The sequence below is a fragment of the Pan paniscus genome, chromosome 7, assembly GCF_029289425.2.
Source record: "Pan paniscus chromosome 7, NHGRI_mPanPan1-v2.0_pri, whole genome shotgun sequence".
Classification (NCBI taxonomy): domain Eukaryota; kingdom Metazoa; phylum Chordata; class Mammalia; order Primates; family Hominidae; genus Pan; species Pan paniscus.
The window spans coordinates 63,492,090-63,515,311 of NC_073256.2; the positions used below are offsets into that span (position 1 = coordinate 63,492,090).

General features: G+C 39.7%; 1 protein-coding gene across 4 annotated transcripts in view; it reads right to left on the bottom strand.

Annotated features, from left to right (window-relative positions):
* The window catches only part of PRKDC (protein kinase, DNA-activated, catalytic subunit), a 186,397-nt gene that overhangs the window by 84,978 nt on the left and 78,197 nt on the right, over nucleotides 1-23,222 (bottom strand). For all 4 annotated transcript variants that reach the window (XM_055116536.2, XM_055116534.2, XM_055116535.2 and 1 more), the window contains exons 38-48: nucleotides 22,942-23,046; nucleotides 21,019-21,186; nucleotides 19,271-19,398; nucleotides 6,112-6,319; nucleotides 4,955-5,133; nucleotides 3,929-4,097; nucleotides 3,618-3,683; nucleotides 2,448-2,520; nucleotides 1,161-1,309; nucleotides 410-547; nucleotides 76-195 (exon numbers count right to left, since the gene is read on the bottom strand). In XM_055116536.2, the coding sequence (XP_054972511.2) occupies nucleotides 76-195; nucleotides 410-547; nucleotides 1,161-1,309; nucleotides 2,448-2,520; nucleotides 3,618-3,683; nucleotides 3,929-4,097; nucleotides 4,955-5,133; nucleotides 6,112-6,319; nucleotides 19,271-19,398; nucleotides 21,019-21,186; nucleotides 22,942-23,046 (1,503 nt within the window). The remainder of the gene's footprint in view (nucleotides 1-75; nucleotides 196-409; nucleotides 548-1,160; nucleotides 1,310-2,447; nucleotides 2,521-3,617; nucleotides 3,684-3,928; nucleotides 4,098-4,954; nucleotides 5,134-6,111; nucleotides 6,320-19,270; nucleotides 19,399-21,018; nucleotides 21,187-22,941; nucleotides 23,047-23,222) is intronic.

Genomic DNA, 23,222 nt, shown 5'->3' on the forward strand with positions numbered 1-23,222 from the left:
TTGATTCATTCATAGAATTGAATAAACAGACTTACAGAATCTATTCAAAGAATAAAGAAATAATCAATTACTTACCTCTTCTGTATTAATAACAAGCTTGGCTAAGAAGAGACGGATATTTAATGGTACTATTGGATTTCCCAGTTTGCCATGGAGGAATTTCATCCAAGAAGGAAGATCTCTTGGCACTGAATCCTAAAATAAAACATTCAAAATTACCTTAAAACGTGGAATAAAATAATGATACATTTTGGTATTATGGGAAAACAAGGACAAAGTAAGACATGAACAAAAAAAAAATCACATTTATTTGATAAGCAGTTTGGTTTTGTTTTCAATATTAAATGTTCATTCTCAGTATGACACCAATGAATATAGTATTAACAGGTAAGATGAGTGGGAAAAGCACCTCTTCTCCTTGAGGCGGACCCAGGCTTCTGTGCATGTGCTTCACCAGGGCCGTCAGGGGCGCCATGCACTCATGCCGATTGAGCTCGTCCATCTCCAGCTCCAGCACATCATCATGCACCGTGGGGTCCCGCTGCTCCTGCGAAAGGGAGGGCCCAGGAGAGCAGAGGGTACAGTTAACATTCAGTGGACAAGGCAGTGGATGTGGGAGGCTCTTTCTGGAGCAACAGCATATAACAAACACTTAGGTAATAATGATAATCTGGTAATAATATCAAATACACTCACTGTACAATTAACAGATAAGAAGGATTTCATGTCTTCCTTGCATCCCAAGTACATAGTCCCCCTGTCCCGTCTGCCCAGTCATTCCACAGGGTGGCTCCTGAGGTCAGATGTCTCTGTTACACTGACCCCTGACCCCCATCTATGGTCACTCCTCAGGGCAGATGTCTCTGCTGTGTGACCCCCTGAACCGTCTGTATGGTGACTCCCCGGGAGTGCACCTCAGGTCAGAGCATCTTTGCTATGTTGACCCCTGACCTCCTACTGTGCTGATGATATCTGACTGCTGAGTCTACAGAATAAAAGGCTAGGAATTAGATCTTGGAAAATTCTCCAAATTAACTCTATACTCCGAGGGTTGTCAATGGACAGAGAACTGGCTTCCTGTAGTAACAGCAAGGCATAGCTGTGACCCCCTTTCTTCACAAACATCGACAATATTCTTTTAGTATGTGAAATGTGATCACCCGTCTCCGAAAACGACCAGTGGCAGGTCTAGGGTCTTGGGAGCTGTATGAATAGCTCTGAACTCCGGTTGAGAAATCAAATTGACTCATTTCCTCACTCAGGGTACTGTCTGCCAAATATGACAGGGAAGACATATAGGAAGGACCATCTGAAATATAAAAAAGGAGAAAATTACATGTATTCAAACATAATTAGTAAGAAATTATTTCTCTAAATTCAAATGATATGAAAATTAAAGCATATTTTAATCTAAGGTTTTCATCAAGCCAGTGATTATTAACCTATTATCCAGATTAAGAAAGCAAAAAAGAAATGGGGAAAAGACCTCATTTTCTTTTTGTTGTTATCAAGCAGTTATTCTGTCATAGACAAGGAAATTGTTATACTGGTCCAATTTTGCATATGATTAACACATTTTCTTTGCATTTAAAATTTTGATGATGTACATTTTGCCCATTAAGTCTAACAAAAATGTGGGAAGAAATACCACTGAAAAGTAGCTAATCCAAAACACCTAAGAGATTTAGAAAACTGGTCCAAATTTTATTCTCATATCAAGAAATGATGATAAAGCTATAAGGAAAAATTAAGCAAAAAACAAAAACAAGGAGCATATAGAGGGATAGTGGACTAATTTTAAATAGGGAGGCCAGGAAGAGTCTACTTCAGGGGTTGACATTAAACAAAATGTCATGAGGTATGCTGATACCTGGAGTTGAGGGTATTAGAGGAAACTGCAAGTGCACACGACCTAGGGCAAAAGCAGGCCTGGCGCCTACAAGGCACAGGCAAGAGCCATATGCTGGAGTGAGCAGTAAGAAGGGCTGCAGGGGAGGGAGTCGGCAGGTCAGAGGCCTTGAGCAGCTCTGTCCTGCCAGAGATGGGAACCCACAGTGAGGTTGGGCACAGAAGAGTGGCTGGAAAGGACTTGTATTCTAATGTAGACTTCTGAAGGTATCTGAACAACATACAAACACAATCCATATGCAAACAATAAGACACCAAGCTAATTTTGTATTTTTAAAAAAGTGTAACATATCTGAACCCCGTCTGGCCACTCTGAGACCTTTCTATGCAGCTAAGTTTAGCTAAGTACATTTCTTTCAAAATATAATTCCATTTGCCACTTAAAATACTTTTTCAAAGTCAATTTCAATGTTTTAGGGTACTTAGAGTATTTTCTATTTACATAAAAAATACTTTACTCCTCTATTTGTCTTAGAACAAAACAAAACAAAATAACCCATCGATTTGAATCCTTTCTCATGATTTTGAAAACATCCTACCTGAATCCCCATTTGCTGCTTCTCTGGCTTCTTTCCTAATTTCAATGTACTTTTTCTTTCTTTCCATAGGAACCTATTGGGAAGAACAAATAAACAATGTAAAACATTTTATAATAATAGTGATACTTTTTCTGTTTTAGTAGCAATCTGGCAAAAAAAAAATTATAAATTTTTAAACAAAACAAAACAAATTTAAAAGCACTCAAAAATAACCTCGAAAAGAGACTAGTGAGTGTCCCTTAAGGAAAGCCCTTCCTGCAGATTCCCACAGAACTCAGCCCAGGCACTTAACCTCCATCTCAGCTCTGGTACAGCTCACTGCGTACAGTGTGTACCAAGCTCTTATGCCTGGACTGCTGATAAATTCTATTTATCTCTGAACCTCAATTTATTCAAATCTAGTTATGATATATCATAGTGCCTGTAATTGTTGTAAAACATAGAAGTAACATACAGCATGTGTCTACACGCTTAATAAACTGGTGCTAATTTTCTTGTTTTTTAGTTCTTTGAACATATGCCTAGAAAACAATCCTAGTCTTGTTCAGAAGAAGTACAAGGCAGGATCAGCATTCACATGTAGTGGTGAAGCACTAAGACATGGTAGAGGTCAGCAGCTGTGTGGGGAAAGTGCACGCCATGGTGGATGAGCTCAGCTCTCTGCCCACCTTCCCATTTCCAATGGGTGCTGAAGGCAGCAACCACCACATTCTCACCAACTGCCCAACTGCTGAGGCTGGCATGTCAATCTGAGCTTGGCTAAAACAAACCTTGTCCCATCTGCCAGAGCAAGTCTTCCAGTTAACCCATGACTTTTCCATGATCCTACCACGTTGCCCAAGCAAGGCCACAGTAAGGATCTCAACTTCTTTGACTGGAGCAATTCACTCAGAAAACAACTTCTGGGATATGTCCTAACACTTCCTTTTACTGGCACCGTCTTTCCTACACATGTCAAGAGATGAAATCAAGTTCTGACAAATTTTGTAGTTGCCTGAGATTGTATCTGAAGCTACAATTGCCAGATTTTATAGAAACCACATGAAACCACCAGTTTTTGTTGAAAGCCGACTTGAATATTGGCAACTTAATGTGTTTGACATAATATGGTTTTCTTTGTGAGCACTTGATAAGTTTTTTTTAACTTAGAACATTGAAAATTTCACTCACCTCAACTTCTACAGGAAAATTATAGCGGCGCTTCAGGTCGATCAGATTTTCAAAAATAAGCAAGTTCTGTGAATACAAAGAATCATATAAAAATAGCTGAATGGTGAAGATCCTCATAATCGATGTTACTTTAGAATTAATGCTATGTAATAGCTCACGGAAAAGCACTCCAGCTTTAAATATACCTATGCAGAATTAAACGAACCACATCTTTAATATAAGATGGTACAAATTATCTGTAAGTTTAACTGATATAATCTAACTTTTGAACTCCTACAATAACAATAGTGCACACCGTAGGAGTGGCCTACCTTTTCTGGTTTTTCACTAAACAGAAAACCTTGGTAAAATTTTAACTCATTGAAGACACAGCAGATGACAGATATGGCGCAGTTGTATGCTGCACAATGGTAAAGTCTTCTCCTCTCCAGCAGCTGATTCTCTCCTGCCATGTTCTCTGTAAATGCATCGTAGCACAATCTGCAGAGAGATCCATGTGACAAATCAATTCACACAACATGGCAATCACTGCTCAAGCCCAACAATGCCAGACAACAGGACCTAATGCCATTCAGCCTTTCTCGAGGGTCAGGCTTGTGCCAGGCAGAGTATTAGGCACTGGGAATATGAAAAGGAACATGTCACCCATCTCACAGCAAGGGCAGCATATATACATGGATCTTGCAACACAGTGGTCAGTGATGCAATGGCATCAAGTGCAGTAAGTAAAGAGAGGGAAGGAAGCAAGGAGGACAGACAACAGCCTAGTCATGACTGAATGGTGACATCATTCACTGATGAGGTAAGACAGCACCAAGTAAGAGGAGGGTAATAATAAATTTGTTTGGTGATGCAAAATGTGATACGGCAAAAGTCTGTGTTCAATATTTACTAGGAGGAGAACTCCATTAAAAGACAAGTTTTAGAGAAAATACATTTGATTACTTTTGTATTGTTTAGAATGCCTGTTAAAAAATATTTACTATGCCTTTAATTTCAAATCTCAGAAAAAATAAAATACTCTAAATCTTTTGTTACTGAAAATCACAGCACTAAAAATATATCAAGCTATTCAAGGGGAAAAACAGTAGGAAAAGAACAGTAAAAGGAAAAAGTTTTATTATTTGTAAAACATTAGTACAAGATAAAACAACTGTTATCCAATACACCCTAAATTAATGCCCTAATCAAAGTTCACCTAAGTGGTTTATAAGAAGAAAACTATAAAAGCTCAGTATCTAAATAAAATATTTATTCACACTATATACATACATAAAAATATATGTAACCAAAGCATTGATAAATAAAATAGAATCCAAAATTAAGTAAAATCTTACTTAATCAATGTCTTTGTAAGTTCATTTCCTTCTGTAATACACGAGCCATGGAAAACTTGATTAATTTTTGATTCCTTAGCATGAACATCATCTTTGGGAAGGCGAGAATACATCACGTCTAGAATCTTATAGTAGCCCATCTTCTTGGTGATTTGAGTATCAAAGGTAGATTCATTTAGCTTCAAAAAGGTAACAAATAATTATCTTTGGTCTTATTAAACATGAAATATATCTTATAGAATATATCAAATTTAATACTTAATATCCTTTAGACAGACAGAATTTTAACAGTCAAAAATGCTAAATCACTTCAATAAGAAAGCATGCAATTGTCCAGGTCTAGAACACGAATATAAGCATTGATATGTTACACTGGTGAAGCAGGAAATAATGTGTGACATCCAAATAGTGAGCCAAGGGTAGAAAATGTTTGCACAAAATCTTACTGAAGACATGGGAACAACAGGTGAAAATCCAAAATTCTCAGCTATTTTGAAGTCTGCATTAACAATGCGGCATCTGGGTATTCATAGTATTTCCCAACAGGATTCCGAGGGAGGCTGAGTGATACATCCTGCCCTCGCCCCACAAAAAGTATCCAAAAGATGCCCTCATCCCTGAAACCTACCTCCTCATGTGGCAAAAAAGGACTTTGTAGACAAAATTTAGTTAAGGGCCTTGTGATGAGGACATTATTTTGGATTGTACAGGTGGGTAGGCCATAAATGAAATCACAGGCAACCTTGTAAGAAGGATGTGTAGGGAGATTAGATAGACAGGAAATGGAAATGTGACCAGGGAGGAAGAGACCAGGGTGAAACCAGCACAAGCCAAACAATGCTGGCAGCCCCCAGGACCGCCAGGAACAGCTCTTCCCTGAGTTCCCAGAGTGAGCATGGCCCTGACAACACTGTGATGTCAGCCCAGTGAAACTGATTCTGGACTTCTGGCCTCCAGAAGTGTAAGAGAATATCCAAATTTGCGTTAAGTTGTTACAGAAGCCACAGGAAATAAAGGCAGATCCCATGTAGCCACAGACTGTTATGTGGCACACTCCTTGAACAGCAGAGGCCATGTGACTGAGCACACAGCAGTGTCTAAGCACACCAGTCAAGTAGGCTGCTTACTTCTTATTACTGATTTAAGGCGTATGATACCTTTGTAAACCTGGACTTCAACACATCAATGGCATCCACCACAATTGTGCTGAAGAATTCTCTCAAAGCATCCAGGCTACAGTGCCACAGCAGAGTGAGGAGGGAGCGGTCCACAAACGACTGGCGTGTGAAACTTAGGCGGGGGTCATCCTTCCTGAACATTTCATACACGCTTTCCAGAAGGCCTACTTGCGTGACACATGAACCCCTAAGAAAACAAGATAAAATTATATGAACATCCCTGCTTTGAAGAGGAACTTTATGAGTGCCTACTACGTAACAGGCAAAGTAAACACCAGTGATTACAAATTACAAAAATAACTTTAAGGACTATATATATGCAAAATCCACAAAACACAAAAAGCATTTGTACATGAACCATACTACTTTTATCCACTCCTCAAAATCTTCAAATCAAACATGGGCACTAAAAAGAATGTTTCATTTACTTTCAAATCTGGTCTTGCTTAAAGAACATCTGGAAGGCTCTGGAAGAATCTCAAGCCTAAAAATAGACACATTTCTAGGATATAAAACTCAGAAGTTGGCTGGGCGTGGTGGCTCACGCCTGTAATCCCAGCACTTTGGGAGGCCGAGGCTGGCAGATCATGAGGTCAGGAGATCGAGACCACCCTGGCCAATATGGTGAAACCCTGTCTCTACTAGGAATACAAAAATTAGCTGGGCGTGGTGGTGTGCGCCTCTAGTCCCAGCTACTCTGGAGGCTGAGGCAGGAGAAATGCTTGAACATGGGCGGCGGAGGGTGCAGTGAGCCGTCACACCACTGCACTCCAGCCTGGCAACAGAGTGAGACTCCGTCTCAAAAAAAAAAAAAAAAAAATCAGAAATTATGATTTTAAAATTCTAGTTTCTCCCTACCAGTGAACCACCATTGCTATTTCCCAAACAGAAATATACCTGTCTATCTGGCCCTTTATTTTCTCACCTGAAAATAATATATTTGAATAATCATCTATAAAGTTTTGTCTATAAATCTATAAATTAAGAACGCAGAGTTAGTATCTTCATCTGTAAAAATAAGAGGGTTAAGACTAAATGGCCATTAAAATTCTGATGCCATGAAGTTAGATAACCAGGTCAAAAATACTAGATTCAGAAAGTAACTCAGTCATAAAAAGACTATAGGACACTACTAGATGCCATACAGGATTTGCAAAGTTTATTTGGGTACTATAATGGACTGAATGTTTAAGACTCCCCAAATTCCTATGTTGAAACCCTGATCCCCAGTGTGATTGTATTAGGAGGTAAGGCTGTTGGGAGGTGATCAGTGCCCTTATATAAGAGGTCCCAGAGGCCGGGTGCAGTGGCTCATGCCTGTAATCCCAGCACTTCGGGAGGCCGAGGCGGGTGGATCACCTGAGGTCAGGAGTTTGAGACCAGCCTGGCCAACATGGCGAAACCCCGTCTCTACTAAAAATACAAAAATTAGCCAGGCATGGTGGCAAATGCCTGTAAACCCAGCTACTCAGGAGGCTGAGGCAGGAGAATTGCTTGAACCCAGAAGGCAGAGGTTGCAGTGAGCTGAGATCACACCATTGTACTCCTGCCTGGGCAACAATAGAGAAACTCCGTCGCAAAAAAAAAAAAAAAAAAGAAGCCCTAGAGAGTTCTTTGTCCCTTCTACCATGGATGACTCAGAGCGAAGGTGCTGCCTATAAAGCAGGCAAGCAGGCTGTCATTAGACACTCCATCAACTGGCAGCACGTTCTTGGACTTCCCAGCCTCCAGAACCATGAGAAATACATTTCTGTTGTTTTATAGGCCACCCACTCTGTGCTATTCTGCTATAGCAGCCTGAAAGGAATAACACAGGCACCATCCTAGGCTCATTTTCTCTTGAGGAGCTTTCCACTAGCAAGCACAGTAGAGATGCACATAAAACATCTGACTCTTACCTAAAAAGCTAAGATAGTAAGGAGAAGCAAAATAAAAAGAGCAAAGACCTAATGTTAAAAATGGGCCCACAGATGATTTACTGAAAAATGCAAATTAAATATATAAAAATATGCCTGACTTTACTCATAATAAAAGAAAAATTAAGGTAACAAAGGGAAACCCTTTCTCACCTATAAATTGGAAAAAATCTGAATGTTTCACAATGTTGGCCAGACAGTAGTGAAACAGATACACTAGTATATTACAAATAAGGGAGGAATGCAAATAATACAGCCCCAAAAGAAGCAATACAGAGATACCTGGCAAAATTACAAATGTACTTACCTTTTCATCTGCATTTAGGAATCTACCCCAAAGATGCACGGGCAAATACAAGATGATATAAACACAAGGCTATTCACAACAGCATTATTATTATTATTTTAAAATATTTTTTGTAATGATGGGGTTCTGCTACGTTGCTCAGGCTGGTCTCAAACTCCTGGGCTCAAGTGATCCTCCTGCCTCAGCCTCCCAAAGCACTGGGATTACAGGTGTAAGCCACTGCATCTGGCTTCCCTGTGGCATTATGTTTAACAGCAAAAGATTGAACCCAGAAGTCCATCGGCAAAGGGCTACTTTAAAATACTATGATACTTCTTTGCAATGAAGAATTAAACACTAATTTTTTAAGACAAAGATTGAGGAAGATTTCTATATGCTGATAGGGCGAGATCTGTACAAGACAAAAGTGGAAGAGATAGGAAGGTGATGGGGCAAAAGAGGAACAAGAGAAGGGCCCGAGATGGAAGGAAGATCCTCTGAATTGCAGCTCATTATATAGCTTTGATTTTAGTCATGTAAATATCATACATGTTCAAAATGAAAATTGAGTCAAAAGAAAAAACAAAATTTCTAAAATTTGAAAATTAAATAAGCACTACTAATTGGTGTAATAACCACACATCAAGAAAAAACTACATCAAATGATTTTGGAACACAAAATTTGACTGTAACACAAAAATTTGACTGTATATCCTTAGATGGCATGTACTAAGAAAATTATAGCTAAAATGAAAAATTTAAACTTCATCTAGCTGTCATTATTCTATGTAATAATACTGGTATTGTTATTTTTGAAAGTATTTTGTGCATATTGTAAAGCCATTGAGTAATTATAGACTATCACTGGAAACATTAGAAAGGAAAAGAGAACAAGATGCACAGCGTAAAGGAATAAGAAAAGAAGTTACACTAAAATCCTGTAAAACAGAAAAAAGAATAAGAAAAAAATTTTAATAGTAAAAAATTTAGTTGCCCTTTATTTATTTTTGTTTATTTTTTCAGGCTCTCTGGCCTTGTTCCCAATCTCAGGAGGAAGCATGCACTCCTTCACTATTACATATTTTGTTGGCTATTGGTTTTTCATAGACAGCCTTTGTCAGTTTTATCACAAATGGATGTTGTAGTTTGTCAAAAGTCTTCCTGCATCTACTGAAATTATAATGAGTTTTCTTCCTTTATTCTATTATATGGTATCTAAGACTAACTGATTCCCAGATAGAAAAGCAACCTTTCATTCTTACAATAAACACCAATAGGTTATGGCATATAATGTTTTGTGGGTGTTGCTGAATAGCTTAATGTATCTTTAAAAATTTTTGTGTTTATATTCATGAAGGATACTTACTGGTCTATAGTTTTCTTGTGCTGTCTTTCTCTTATGTTGGTCTTGTTACTCGCCTCACAAAAGGAGTTGGGAAGTATTCCTTCCTCCTCTATATCCTGAAGGGTTTATGAACTACTGGTACAATTTCTTTTTAAATATTTTAATTCCGGGTACGGCGGCTCACACTTGTAATCCCAGCAATTTGGAGGCTGAGAAAGAAGGATCATCTGAGCTTACGAGTTCAAGATCAGCCCAGGCGATTTAGGAAGAACCTCTCTACGTTTAAAAAAAAAAAGAAAGAAGAAAAAAGGCTGGGCGTGATAGCATGCCTGTAGTTCCAGCTACTAGGCAGACTGAAGGAAGACCACTTGAGCCCAGAAGTCAAGGCTGCAGTGAGCCATGATCATGCCACTGCCCTCCAGTATGGGCAATAGAGCAAGACCCTATCTCAAAAATAATAAATGAATGAATGAATGATAAAATTCAATGGAAGGAGTGGACCAAGAAGGCTAAATAGAAGCCTCCAGTGATTGTCTCCCCCGCAGAACGCCAAAATGAACAACTATCTGTATAAAAAAGCACTTTCATAAGAACCAAAAATCAGGTGAGTGATCATTGTACCTGGTTTTAACTTCGTATTAAGGAAAGAGGCACTGAAGAAACTAAGAAAGATAGTCTTCAATCAGCTACACCACTCCTTCCTCATCCCCCAGCAGCAGTTGCACGCAGGACACAGAAGCTGTGCACTTGGGGGAGGAAACGCACAGTGACGGGGCACTTTGCATTGGAACTCAGTGATGTCCTGTCACAGCAGAAACCAACCCAGGGCAGAATTTAGCCAGCACTCACTGGGAGAACATTTCAACCAGCCCTAATCAGAAGCAAACTGTCCATCCCAGTGGTCAGAAACTACATTCTGGCAAGCCCTGCCACCATGGGCTAAAGTGCCTTGGGGTCCCAAACAAACTTAAAAGGCAACTAAGATGACAACAATTGCAATTCTTGGGCAAGTCCTCGTGCTGGGCTGGGCTCAGAACAAGTGGACTTGGGGGGCACATGACCTGAGATACCAGCTGTGGCCACTATGGGAGTGCTTGGCCATGCCTCCCCAAACCTAAGTAGTACAGCTTGCAGTAATAAAAGTGATTCCTTTCTTCTGCTTGAGGACAGGAGGGGGAGAGTAAAGAGGACTTTGTCTTGCAACTGGGATACCAGCTCAGCCACAGCAGAACAGGGCACCAGGGAGAATCCTGAGTCCCTCACTCCAGGTCCTGGCTCCCAGACGACATTTTTAGACACACTCTGGGCCAGAAGGGAACCTGCTGCCTTGAAGGGAAGGGCTCAGTCTGATGGGATTCATCACCTACTGACTAAAGAGCCTTTGGGTGACGAATTATCAGTGCTAACCAGGTAGTACTTGCTGTGGGCCTTGGTTAAGACCCAGGGCCACGCTGGCTTCGAGTGTGACCCAGCACATTCCCAGTTGTGGTGGCCACAGGGAGAAACCATTTCTGCTTGAGAGAAGGAGAAGTAAGAGTAAAGGAGACTTGCATTATGTTTCATGCCTTGCAACATGGGCACCAGCTTGGCCACAGAGGGGCAACATCCCAAGCGGGCTTCTGAGGTCCCCAGTTCTAGGCCTTGGCTCTTAGGATTTCTGGACCTGCCCTGGGCCAGAGGGGAGCCCACTACCCTGAAGGGAGAAACTCAGGACTGGCAGCATTCACCACAAGCTGACTACAGAGCCCTTGAGCCTTGAGTGAAAATCAGCAGTAGCCAGGCAGTCCTCACTGCAGGCCTGGGGCAATGGTGACCACAGGCAGAGACTTCTTTATTTTAGGAAAGGAGAGGGAAGAATGAAAAGGACTTTGTTTTGCAGCTTGGCTGCCAGCTCAACTGCAGTGGAATAGAGCACCAGGTAAATTCCTACAGTTCCCAACTCTAGGCCTGGCTCATAGATGGCATCTCTTGACCCACCTGGAGCCAGGGAGAAATCACTGTCTTGAAGGAAAGAACACAAGACTGGCTAGATTTGCCTCCTGCTGATTGTACAGCCACTGGGCCTTGAATGAACACAGGCAGTAGCCAGGCAGTGGTCACTGAAGGCCTTCAGTGAGACCCAGTGCTGTGCTGTGCTGTGCTTCAGGTCTGACCCCATGCAGTCCCCATGGTGGTGGCTACAGAGGTGCTCATATTACCGTTCCCCCAGCTACAGGTAATCAGCACAGACAGAGAGACTCCATTTGTTTGAGAAAAGTAAGTAAAGGAAACAAGAGTCTCTGCCTGGTAATCCAGGGAATTTTCCAAGATTGTACCAAGACCACTAAGGTGGTACCTCTATAAGTCTGTAAGAACCACAGTGCTACTGGGTTTGGGGTGCCTCCTACAGCAGATTAGGACTTAGGGTGGCCCCTAAAGCAGACATGGCTTCAGTGACCGAAGACTTAGATCATACCCCCAAGTACCTACAAATACCTGGAAAGTCTTCCCAAGAAGGATGTATATAAACAAGCCCAGAAGACTACAATAAATACCTAAAATCTTTAATGCCCTGATATCAATGAACATCCACAACCATCAAAACCAGCCAAGAAAACATGACTTCACCAAATCAACTAAATAACGCACCAACACCAATCCAAGAGAGACAGAGATATGTCACCTTTCAGACAGAGAATTCAAAATAGCTGTTTTGAGGAAGGCCAACAAAATTCAACATAATACAGAAAAGGAATCCAGAATCTTATCAGATAAATTAAACAAAGAGATTGAAAAAATTAAAAAGAATCAAGCAGAAATTATCAATCTGAAAAATGCAGATGACATACTGAAGAATGCACTGGAGTCTCTTAAAAGCAGGACTGATTAAGCAGAAGAAAGAATTAATGAACATGAAGGCAGGCTATTTGAAAATACACAGAGGGGACAAAAGAAAACAGAATAAAAAACAATGAAGCATACCTACAAGATGTAGAAAAGAGCCTCAAAAGGGCAAATCAAAGACTTACTGGTCTTAAAGAAAAGGTAGCGGGAGACAGGGGTAGAAAGTTTTTTCAAAGGGATAATAACAGAGAACTTTCCAAACCTATTGAGAAAGATAGCAATATTCAACTATAAGAAGGTTATAGAGCACCAAGCAGATTTAACCCAAATAAAACTACCTCAAGGCATTTAACAAGCAATTACCCAGAAGTCAAGAATAAAGAAAGGATCCCAAGAGAAGCAAGGGGAAAGAAACAAGTAACATACAAAGGAGTGCCAATACATCTGGTAGCAGACTTATGGGTGGAAACTTTACAGGCGAAGACAGAGTGGTATGACATATTGAAGATGTTGAAGGAAAAACATTTTTTCCTAGAACAGTATATCCAATAAAAATATCCTTCAAGCATGAAGACTTTCCCAGAAAACATAAGCTAAAGGATTTTATCAATACCACAAGATAAATGCTACAAGAAATGATAAAAGGAGTTTTTGTTGTTGTTTTTGTTTTTTTAAGACGGAGTTTCGCTCTTCTTGCCCAGGCTGGAGTGCAGTGGCATGATCTTAGCTCACTGCGACCTCCACCTCCAGGGTTCAAGCGATTCTCCTGCCTCAGCCTTCTGAGTAGCTGAGATTACAGGCACCTGCCACCACGCCTGGCTTATTTTTAGTAGAGACAGGGTTTCATCATGTTGACCAGGTTGGTCTCAAACTCCTGACCTCAGGAGATCCACCAGCCTCGGCCTCCCAAAGTGCTGGGATTACAGGCGTGAGCCACCACGCCTGGCCAGGAGTTCTTTAATATGAAAGAAAAGGACATTAATGAGCAATAAGATATCACCTGAAGTATAGAACTCACTAATAAGTACAAAGAAAACCACAGAATACTGTAACACTGTAATTGTGGTATGTAAACTACTTATATTTTGAGTAGAAAGACTAAAAAGATAAATTTATCAAAAATAATAACTTTTCCAGATATAGACAGTGTAATAAGGTATAACTTGAAACAGCAAAACGTTTAAAAAGCGGAAGATGAGATTAAAGTGTATAATTTTTATTAGTTTTTTCTCTTGCTCATGTGTTTGTTTATCCAATCAGTGTTCAGCTGTCAGCAGTTTAAAATAATGAGTTATATCATTTGCAAGCCTCATGGTAACCTCAAATCAAAAATAACATACAACAAACACACAAAAATAAAAAGCAAGAAATTAAAACATATGACCCGAGAAAATAACCTTCACTAAAAGGAAGACAGGAAGGGAAGCAAGGAGGAAAGACCACAAAATGACCAGAAAACAAATAACAAATGGTAGAAGTCCACACTTATCAACAACATTGAATGTAAATGGATTGAACTGTCCAATAAAAATAAAGTGGCTAAACTGATATAAAAAAGTAAAAAAAAAAAAAAGATCTGTTGCCTGCAAGAAACACACTTCACCTATAAAGACCCACACAGATTGAAAATAAAGGGATGAAAAAAGATATTTCATGCCAATGGAAACCAAAACAGAGCAGGAGTAGCTGTACTTACATCAGACAAAATAGATTTCAAGACAAAAAGTATAAAAAGGGATTTTTGAAGTCATTATATAATGATTAAGGGGTCAATTCAGCAAGAGGATATAACAATTGTAAATATATATGCACCGGTCACTGCAGCACTCAGATATATAAATCAAATATTAGAGCTAAAGGGGTGAGACAGACCATAATGCAACAACAGCTGAAGACTTCAACACCCCGCCTTCAGGATTGGACAGATCTTCCAAACAGAAAATCAGTCAACAAAGAAACATCATACTCAATCAGCACTACAGACTAAATGAACCTTATAGATGTTTACAGAACATCTGACTCAATGGCTGCAGAAAACACATTACCCTTATAGGCACATGGATCATTCTCAAGGATAGAGCATATGTTAGGCCACAAAACAAGTCTTAATACATTCCAAAAAACTGAAATAATGTGGACAAAGGATATAAATTGTACAGCCAGTATGGAGAACAGCATGGAGGTTGCTGAAAAAACTAAAAATAGAACTTCCATATGATCCAGCAATCTCACTGTTAGGTATACACACAGCCTGGGTGACACAGCAAGACTCCATCTCAAAAACAAAAACAAAAAATAGGCCAAGCGAGTTGGCTCAAGCCTGTAATCCCAGCACTTTGGGAGGCCAAAGCGGGTGGATCACCTGAGGTCTGGAGTTCAAGATAAGCCTGGCCAACATGGTGAAAACCCATCTCTACTAAACATACAAAAAAAATGAGCTGGGCAAGGTGGCGCTCATCTGTAACCCCAGCTACTCGGGAGGGAAGCTGAGACAGAAGAATTACTTGCACCTGGGAGGCAGAGGTTGCAATGAGCGAGATCATGCCACTGCACTCCAGCCTGGGTGAAGAAAGGAAATCAGTATATCGAAGAGGTACTTGCACTCCCATGTTTACTGCAGCACTGTTCACAACAGCCAAAACTTGGAAGCAACGTATGTGTCCATCAACAGACAAATGGATAAAGAAAATATACACAGTGGAGTACTATTCAGCCATCAAAAAGGAATGAGATACTGTCATTTGGAAAAACGTGAATGGAACTGGAAATCAGTATGTTATGTGAAATAAGTAAGGCACAGAAAGACAATCTTTGCGCGTTCTCACTTACTTGTGGGATCCAAAAATCATTAAAACAATTGAACTCATGGAGATAGAGAATAGAAAGATGGTTACCAGAGGCTGGAAAGGGTAAAAGGGAGGGGGAAATGGGGATAGTTAATGGGTACAAAAACATGGTTAGATAGAATAAATAAGATCTAGTATTTGATGGCAGAATAGGGTGATTACAGTCAATGGTATTTTCCTTTTTTTTTTTTTTTTTTTTGAGACGGAGTCTCGCTCAGTCACCTGCCTCCCGGGTTCACGCCATTCTCCTGCCTCAGCCTCCCGGGTAGCTGGGACTACAGGCGCCCACCACCACGCCCGGCTAATTTTTTTTTTTGTATTTTTAGTAGAGACAGGGTTTCACCTTGTTAGCCAGGATGGTCTCGATCTCCTGACCTTATGATCTGCCCGCCTTGGCCTCCCAAAGTGCTGGGATTACAGGCATGAGCCACTGCGCCTAGCCAATATTTTACATTTTTAAATAATTAAGAGTATAACTGGATTATTTCTAATGCAAAGAAGGGATAAATGAGGTGATGAATACTTCAGTCACCCTGACCTGATTACACATTATACACCTGTATCAAAGTGTGATTATTACACATTATACACGTGTATCAAAATATCTCATGTACCCCATAAATATATGCACCTATGTACCAACAAAAACAAAAATATATTATATATCTGGGCCAAGCACTGTGGCTCACGCCTGTAATCCTAACACTTTGGGTGGCTGAGGCGGGAGGATTGCCTGAGCTCAGGACTTTGAGACCAGCCTGGGCAACACGGCGAAACCCTGTGTCTACTAAAAATACAAAGAATTACCCAAGTGTGATGGTGTGTGCCTATAGTCTCAGCTACTCAGCAGGCTGAGGCACAAGAATCACTTGAACTTGGGAGGCAGAGACTGCTGTGAGCCACTGCACTACAGCCTGGGAGACAAAGTGAGACTCTTTTGACAAAATTCACTAGTAGCTATCTGGAGGCCAGGCACAGTGGCTCATGACTGTAATCCCAGCACTTTGGAAGGCCGAGGCGGGTAGATCGCTTGAGCCCAGGAGTTCAAGACCAGCCTGGGCAATATGGTAAAACCCTGTGTGTATATAAAAAATACAAAACTAGCCGGGTGTGGTGGTACATGCCTGTAGTCCCAGCTACTCACGAGGCTGAAGTGGGGGGATTGCCTGAACCCAGGAGGAGGTCAAGGCTGCAGTGAGCCTTGACCACTGCACTCCAGCCTGGATAACAGAGTGTGACCTTGCATCCAAAAAAACAAAACAAAAAAGCTATGTAGGTCTGGGATTTCCTTCACAGAAAGATTTTTAATTATTAATTCAATTTAATTACTTGTTGGGGGTGTATTCATACATTTTATTTCTTCTTGAGTCAGTTTTGGTAATTTACGACTTTCTATGAATTTGCCCATTTTGCTTAAGTTGCTGAATTTGCTGGCCTAATATTTTTCGTAATATTCGCTTATAATCTTCTTACAGTTTCTGAGAGGTCAGTGGTAACATCCACCTCTTTTCATTCTTAGTTTTGACAAACTGTGGTTCTTCCTTTATTTTTGGCTAGCCTAGCTAATGGTTTGTCAACTCCTTTAGCTTTGATTGTGAAAACAAATACTGATTTTTCTCCACCATTTTTCTGTTTCCTATTCCCTTCCTTTGTATTACCTTGGTTTAGTTTTTTTCTTTTTCTAGATTTTAAGGTAGAAAGTTCAGATTACTAATTTAAATCTTTCCTATTTTCAAACACAGGAATTAAAAGATACAAATTTCCCTCTGAGCACCTATTTAGTTGCATCACATTTGGATAAGCTTTATTCTTATTTTATTCAGATCAAAATGCTATCTGACTTCCTTTGTAATTTCTTATTTCACCCAAGGGCTATTTAGAAATATATTATTTACAAACATTTTCAGATTCCCAAAATTTCCTTGTGTTGTTGAATTCTAATTTAACTTCACTTTGGACAGAGAACATGCTTTGTATGATTTCAATCTTTTAAAATTTATCAAGACTTGTTCTTATGGTCTAGTATATAGTCTGTCCTAAAGAATGCTGCAGGTATGCTCCAAAAGAATGTGTTCTGCTGCCATGCAGAATTCTGTTTTATAGTTGGTTAATTATGATATTTTAAAAAATATCAGTAGAAAGGAATGAACTATGTCATGGATGAACATCAAAAATATTACGCTGAACAAAGAAGCCAGGAATAAGAGATCACATATTGTATGATTCCACTTATATAAAATGTCCAGAGAAGGCAGATTTATAAAGACAGAAAGTAGATTAGTGTTTGCGTGGAGCTAGGATCAGCAATGGCAGTCAACTGTAAATGGTCCTGTGGGGTCTTACTGGGGAATAAAAATGTTATATGGTGCTGGTTGCATACTCAATAAACTACCTAAAAATCATGGAACTATATACTTACAGTGGGTGAAGTTTATGATCTGTAAAATACAACTCAAGACAAATTTACATGGATATTTACAAATTCAATATAGATAAATGCCAATTTTAAAAATTCATTGGAAGTTTACTATGAGGAGTAGCCATGGCATCAAACCCTTACTTCAAAAATCAATAATCGGGGCCAGGCGGGATGGCTCACATCTGTAATCCCAGCACTTAGGGAGGCCGAGGCAAGCAGATCATTTGAGGTCAGGAGTTCGGGACCAGCCTGGCCAACATGGTGAGACCCCCGTCTCTACTAAAAATACAAAAATTAGCCAGTGTGTTGGCGTGCCTGTAATCCCAGCTACTCGGGAGGCTGACGCAGGAGAATCATTTGAACCCAGAAGACAGAGGCTGCAATGAGCCAAGATCATGCCACCGCACTCCAGCCTGGGTTACAGAGCCAGACTCTGTCTCAAAAAAAAAAAAAAAATCAACAATCAAATATGTCCTATCTTTCCCACTGTATTTTTGCTAAAATACTAAATTGCATTTTTGGTAACCAAACAATCCGAGTGATGAGACCTTCATTACACTGTAATTCCAGGCACTAAATTTAGAAGGAATAAAAGAATCAGAAAAATGGCCATTTGCAACTCTTAATGAAATAAGTGATTCAGGGCAATCATCATAAATAGAGCTAAACCATGAGGAAAATACAATCATGCACATGGCTAGTCAATCCTAGCATCACTAAAAGCAGGATCACCAGACATTATGCACCTCCTAATGCCGTGAATAAGAAGTATAAAGTATCAACTATTAGTCTTGCCAAAATTTCAACCTGAATCTAACTGTGCTTTTAGACATAACTTTCCATTTACAGAAAATCCAAGGGCTAGAGGAAGAAGTTCAATGAAAGCAAAAGAATCAGATAAATCCAGAATATAAGATATTATACAGGACAAGTGTCCAAGTATCTCCAAAAACAAAATAAATAATAGAGGAGACTGTTTTAAATGCAGACTGAAGAGACATAACAGTGAAATGCCATGTATGAACCTTGTTTGGACCAAATTTCAAATAAGCCAACACTGTCAGCTTGTTTGAGACTACTGAGGAAATCTGACTATGGAATTACTGATAATTTCGTTCAGTTGATAATGGTACTATGGCTATTCAAGAAAACTGCTTTAAGAGACATATACAGAAGGATTTAAGAGGTGAAACGACATGGTGTCACAGATTTGCTTTAAATTACAATAGCAGTAGCAAAAAAGAAAAATGACAAAAGGCCAAGATGAAGCTTGGAAAATGCTGAACTTTGTTCAATCTGGGGCCTTATTTATACTCTTCCTCTAGCTTTGTGTATGTTTGAAAAATATAATAATAAAAGTTTTGTTTTAAAGACAAAAAACTAAAATAAAGTTTAGTAGCAAGAATATAATTGCCACTCAGCTTTTTTTTGGAACAGAGAGGATAATTTCCCACAAAACTGAAATGCGTATGGTTCCTGAGATCCCAGGCCAGAATGACTTACCTTCTGGCAATCCTCTTGAAACTGGATTGAAATAATTCTTCCATGACATGCTGCTGTTCCCGACAAAGAACTTCTGTCATCAATTCCAACAACATAGGGCTTTGAGATAATTCCAATGCATCTAGAAACTAGAAAAAATACATCAACATCATTAAAATTTTGTTGGGTTTTACTTTTGCTTCAATAGTTAAATTATATACTAAAAATATAAAAAGTTTCTTATATAATAAAAAATATAACATACAGAAAAATACACCAGAATTTCACAGACTTAACAAATACCAGTATTTCTGTCATTTTTACAGATATTGTTGAGTGGCTGGTATATATCAATGTTCACTATATACTGAGCCTAGATTCTTTCTAGGCTTTTTTTTTTTTTTTTTTGGAGACACAGTCTCGCTCTGTTGCCCAGGCTGGAGTGCAGTGACACGATCTCGGCTCACTGCAAGCTCCGCCTCCCAGGTTTCACGCCATTATCTTGCCTCAGCCTCCCGAGTAGCTGGGACTACAGGCGCCCGCCACCACGCCTGGCTAATTGTTTGTAATTTTAGTAGAGACGGGGTTTCACCGTGTTAGCCAGGATGGTCTCGATCTCCTGACCTGGTGATCTGCCCTCCTCGGCCACCCAAAGTGCTGGGATTACAGGCGTGAGCCACTGTACCTAGCCCCTATTCTTTTTAGGTTTTGCAGATGCTACTCTTCTCTGCATCTCAGGTTCTGAGAGTACATGGAGACGTGCCTTCAACAGGCCCCCCTCCTTCACCATGCCAGGGACTCTCGCCCTTACTCTGATTCTGGTAATGTGCATCTTTTCCACACCGTCCTCGCTACAGAGGGGATATCCCAGGCCGCTCCCCCGATGTTCTCATCTTGACTCTCCCCTTCTCCATCTCAGTTTCTGTTCTGCTTTCTAGGAGATACCCTTAATTTTATCTTCAGAATAGAACAAGTATGTTTTATTTAAATTTTGCTTCTGCATATTTAATTTCCAAGGATCATTATCCTATCTCATGGACATAATACCTTCTTTCATCTCTGAAACTGTTGTGTGCAGTTTCCACTGCACTTCAGCCTAGACGACAGAGCAAGACTCTGTCTCAAAACAAAAGAAAACAAAACAAAAAACACCAATGTATTTCATGTCTATGTCCAGACTTGAGTCCTATCCCCGGGATATCTCATGTATACACAAACATTCCAAAATGCGAAACACTTCTGGTTCCAAGCATTTCAGATAAGGGATGCTCAACCTATCATATTAGGGATAATCACGAAATGCTTCTCAAATAATCGCTACTCTATTAAATTTTAGAAACTGGAAATTATTGGTAATATTCTATTTCTTAGCTTCTTTTGGTATTACTGTTCATAACTTACATATACTTTATACATTCCATTTTACACATAAAGTATTTCACAATTAAAAATGGGAGAAAAAAATTCCAGTGGATTCACATATACTCCTGTCACTGCTTTCCAAGTGAATTAAATGAATTCTCAGGCCACACACACATAAATAAATGGGACATGGTGCTGATTCAGTATGTGCTTCCTCTTCTACAAATAATGACCCTAGTAAAAATGTACTGTACAAGCTTTGTGTAGAAAGAACATTTTGAATAACCTATTGGGTGGTTTACAACTTCTCTGATTGTGGATATTTCACTCACCTCTTTTCATCAAGATATGTAACAAGAAAAAAAAAATCAGTGTTTTAATTTTACTTGATACTACTAGAAACTAACCTTTTTCATGCAGTCCACATAATTATTGAACCGCGGAGTTCCTGGGGGAAATTCCCTGGACTGCATGGGGAAGTGAGCAACGATGAGCTGCTCCAGAACACGTCTAAGTTCCTCCAGACTGCCTCCAGTGAGGCTGGTGAAGAATGGAAGAAGAGTGACAGCTTGGCCCTGTGGAGCAAGACAGACATAAGAAACTGCACGAATTATGGCTTATATATCCTACAGAATAAATAAAATTACTGTAAGACATTGCAAATAAAGCATTATGTGGAATCAATGAATGACTTCACCATAATTTCTAAATTATATTAAAAACCAACATGAATACAATTCTATACCTCAGCTTTTTTTTTTTTTTTTTTTTTTTTTGAGACAGAGTCTCACTCTGTCACCCAGGCTGGAGAGCAGTGGCATGATCTTAGTAGGCTCACTGCAACCTCCGCCTCCCAGGTTCAAGTGATTCTCCCTGCCTCAGCCTCCAGAGTAGCTGGGATTACAGGCACCTGCCACTATGCCTGGCTAATTCTTTTCATATTTTTCATAGAGACGGGGTTTTGCCATGTTGGCCAGGCTGGTCTCAAACTCCTGACCTCAGGAGATTCACCCGCCTTGGCCTCCCAAAATGTTGCGATTACAGGCATAAGCCACCGCAACCAGCCTATACCTCAGCTTTGACTCTTACCCAGGCTAGTTGGTTGACGCCAGCTATGGACACATAAATAAATGGGACATGGTGCTGATTCGGTATGTGCTTCCTCTTCTACAAATAATGAACCTAGTAAAAATGTACTGTACAAGCTTTGTGTAGAAAGAACATTTTGAATAACCTAAGGAGGAGTTTACAACTACACATTGCAGAACTACAGAAGAACTTCATACTGAGCTTAACAAGAACTAGGAGTTGACTCCTGTTCTCCCTCGCATGGCAGTAAATTCCAAGACTGTCTATGGAGAAATGGGAAACTTGATTAATCGCACAGCAGAAAATTCCAAAGAATTATCCCCTTTATCCAGTAAAAAGGTCCCTTGAATTAAGGCCACTTTTCAATAGGGTTTAAAATCTAATTGTTCTAGGACTTTAAAATTAGTAACCCTTAAAATGACAGTATTTATTCATTCTTGACCCTAAAAAATCACCAAAAATTTTTATATTATTTTAATAGAAAAATGACTGAGTAATAAAGTCATTATAGCACAAAAAGCCAATTTAAATAATATGTATGCAAACACAAATGTTAATTCATCCAAATATGATAATCTTATACTTTAAAAGAAATGTTCTAGGCCGGGTGTGGTGGCTCACACCTGTAATCCCAGCACTTTGGGAGGCCGAGGCAGGCAGATCACTTGAAGTCAGGAGTTTGAGACCAGCCTGGCCACTATGGTGAAATATACTAAAAATAAAAACATTAGCCAGGCCTGGTGGCGCACACCTGTGATCCCAGCTACTCGGGAGGCTGAGGCACAAGAATCACTTGAACCCAAGAGGCGGAGGTTGCAGTGAGCCATGATTGTGCCACTGTACTTCAGCCTGGGTGACAGAGCGAGACTGTCTAAAAAAAAAAAAAAAAAAAAAAAGAAAGCAAGCAAGCAAGCAAGCAAGAAAGCAGGCAAGCAAGCAAGAAATGTTCTCATGTCTTGGAGAGGCACACTGAACTGAAGCAGATACAGGTCAGATAACACGCCCGGCCTGCTTGGCCTTCCTTGCCTGCTGACGGGTGGGTTGACCGCACAGGTGAAACAAACACACCCACACAGGATGGTTATCGAGACTGGCTAATAAGTACGGGGGATTACTGTGCTAGTCTCCCTACATTTGAACACGTTTGAAATTTTCCATAATAAAAAATAAAAAACATCACAAAAAAAAATACGAAAACAGAAGAGAATGTAATCCAAAAAAATAAATATTTCACTGTTTACCTTTAAATGTAGATCCAGCTTTGTGTCAGCAAGTAGACTAATATATGTTGTAAAGACTTCAGGGAATGAACCATGACTTGTATTAAAAGATACAGATGAATCAATCTAAAGGAAGGAAAAGAAAAACAGGACACATTTGTATATTACATCTCTATTTCCTTTAGCCCATTGCTCAAATGTTTAAATTCCAGAAATGAACTGTAAATTTAATTTTGGGCTTCAATAATATTTTCACAATCTTATTGTAAAACATTGTAATACTATCTGTTAGGACAATACAT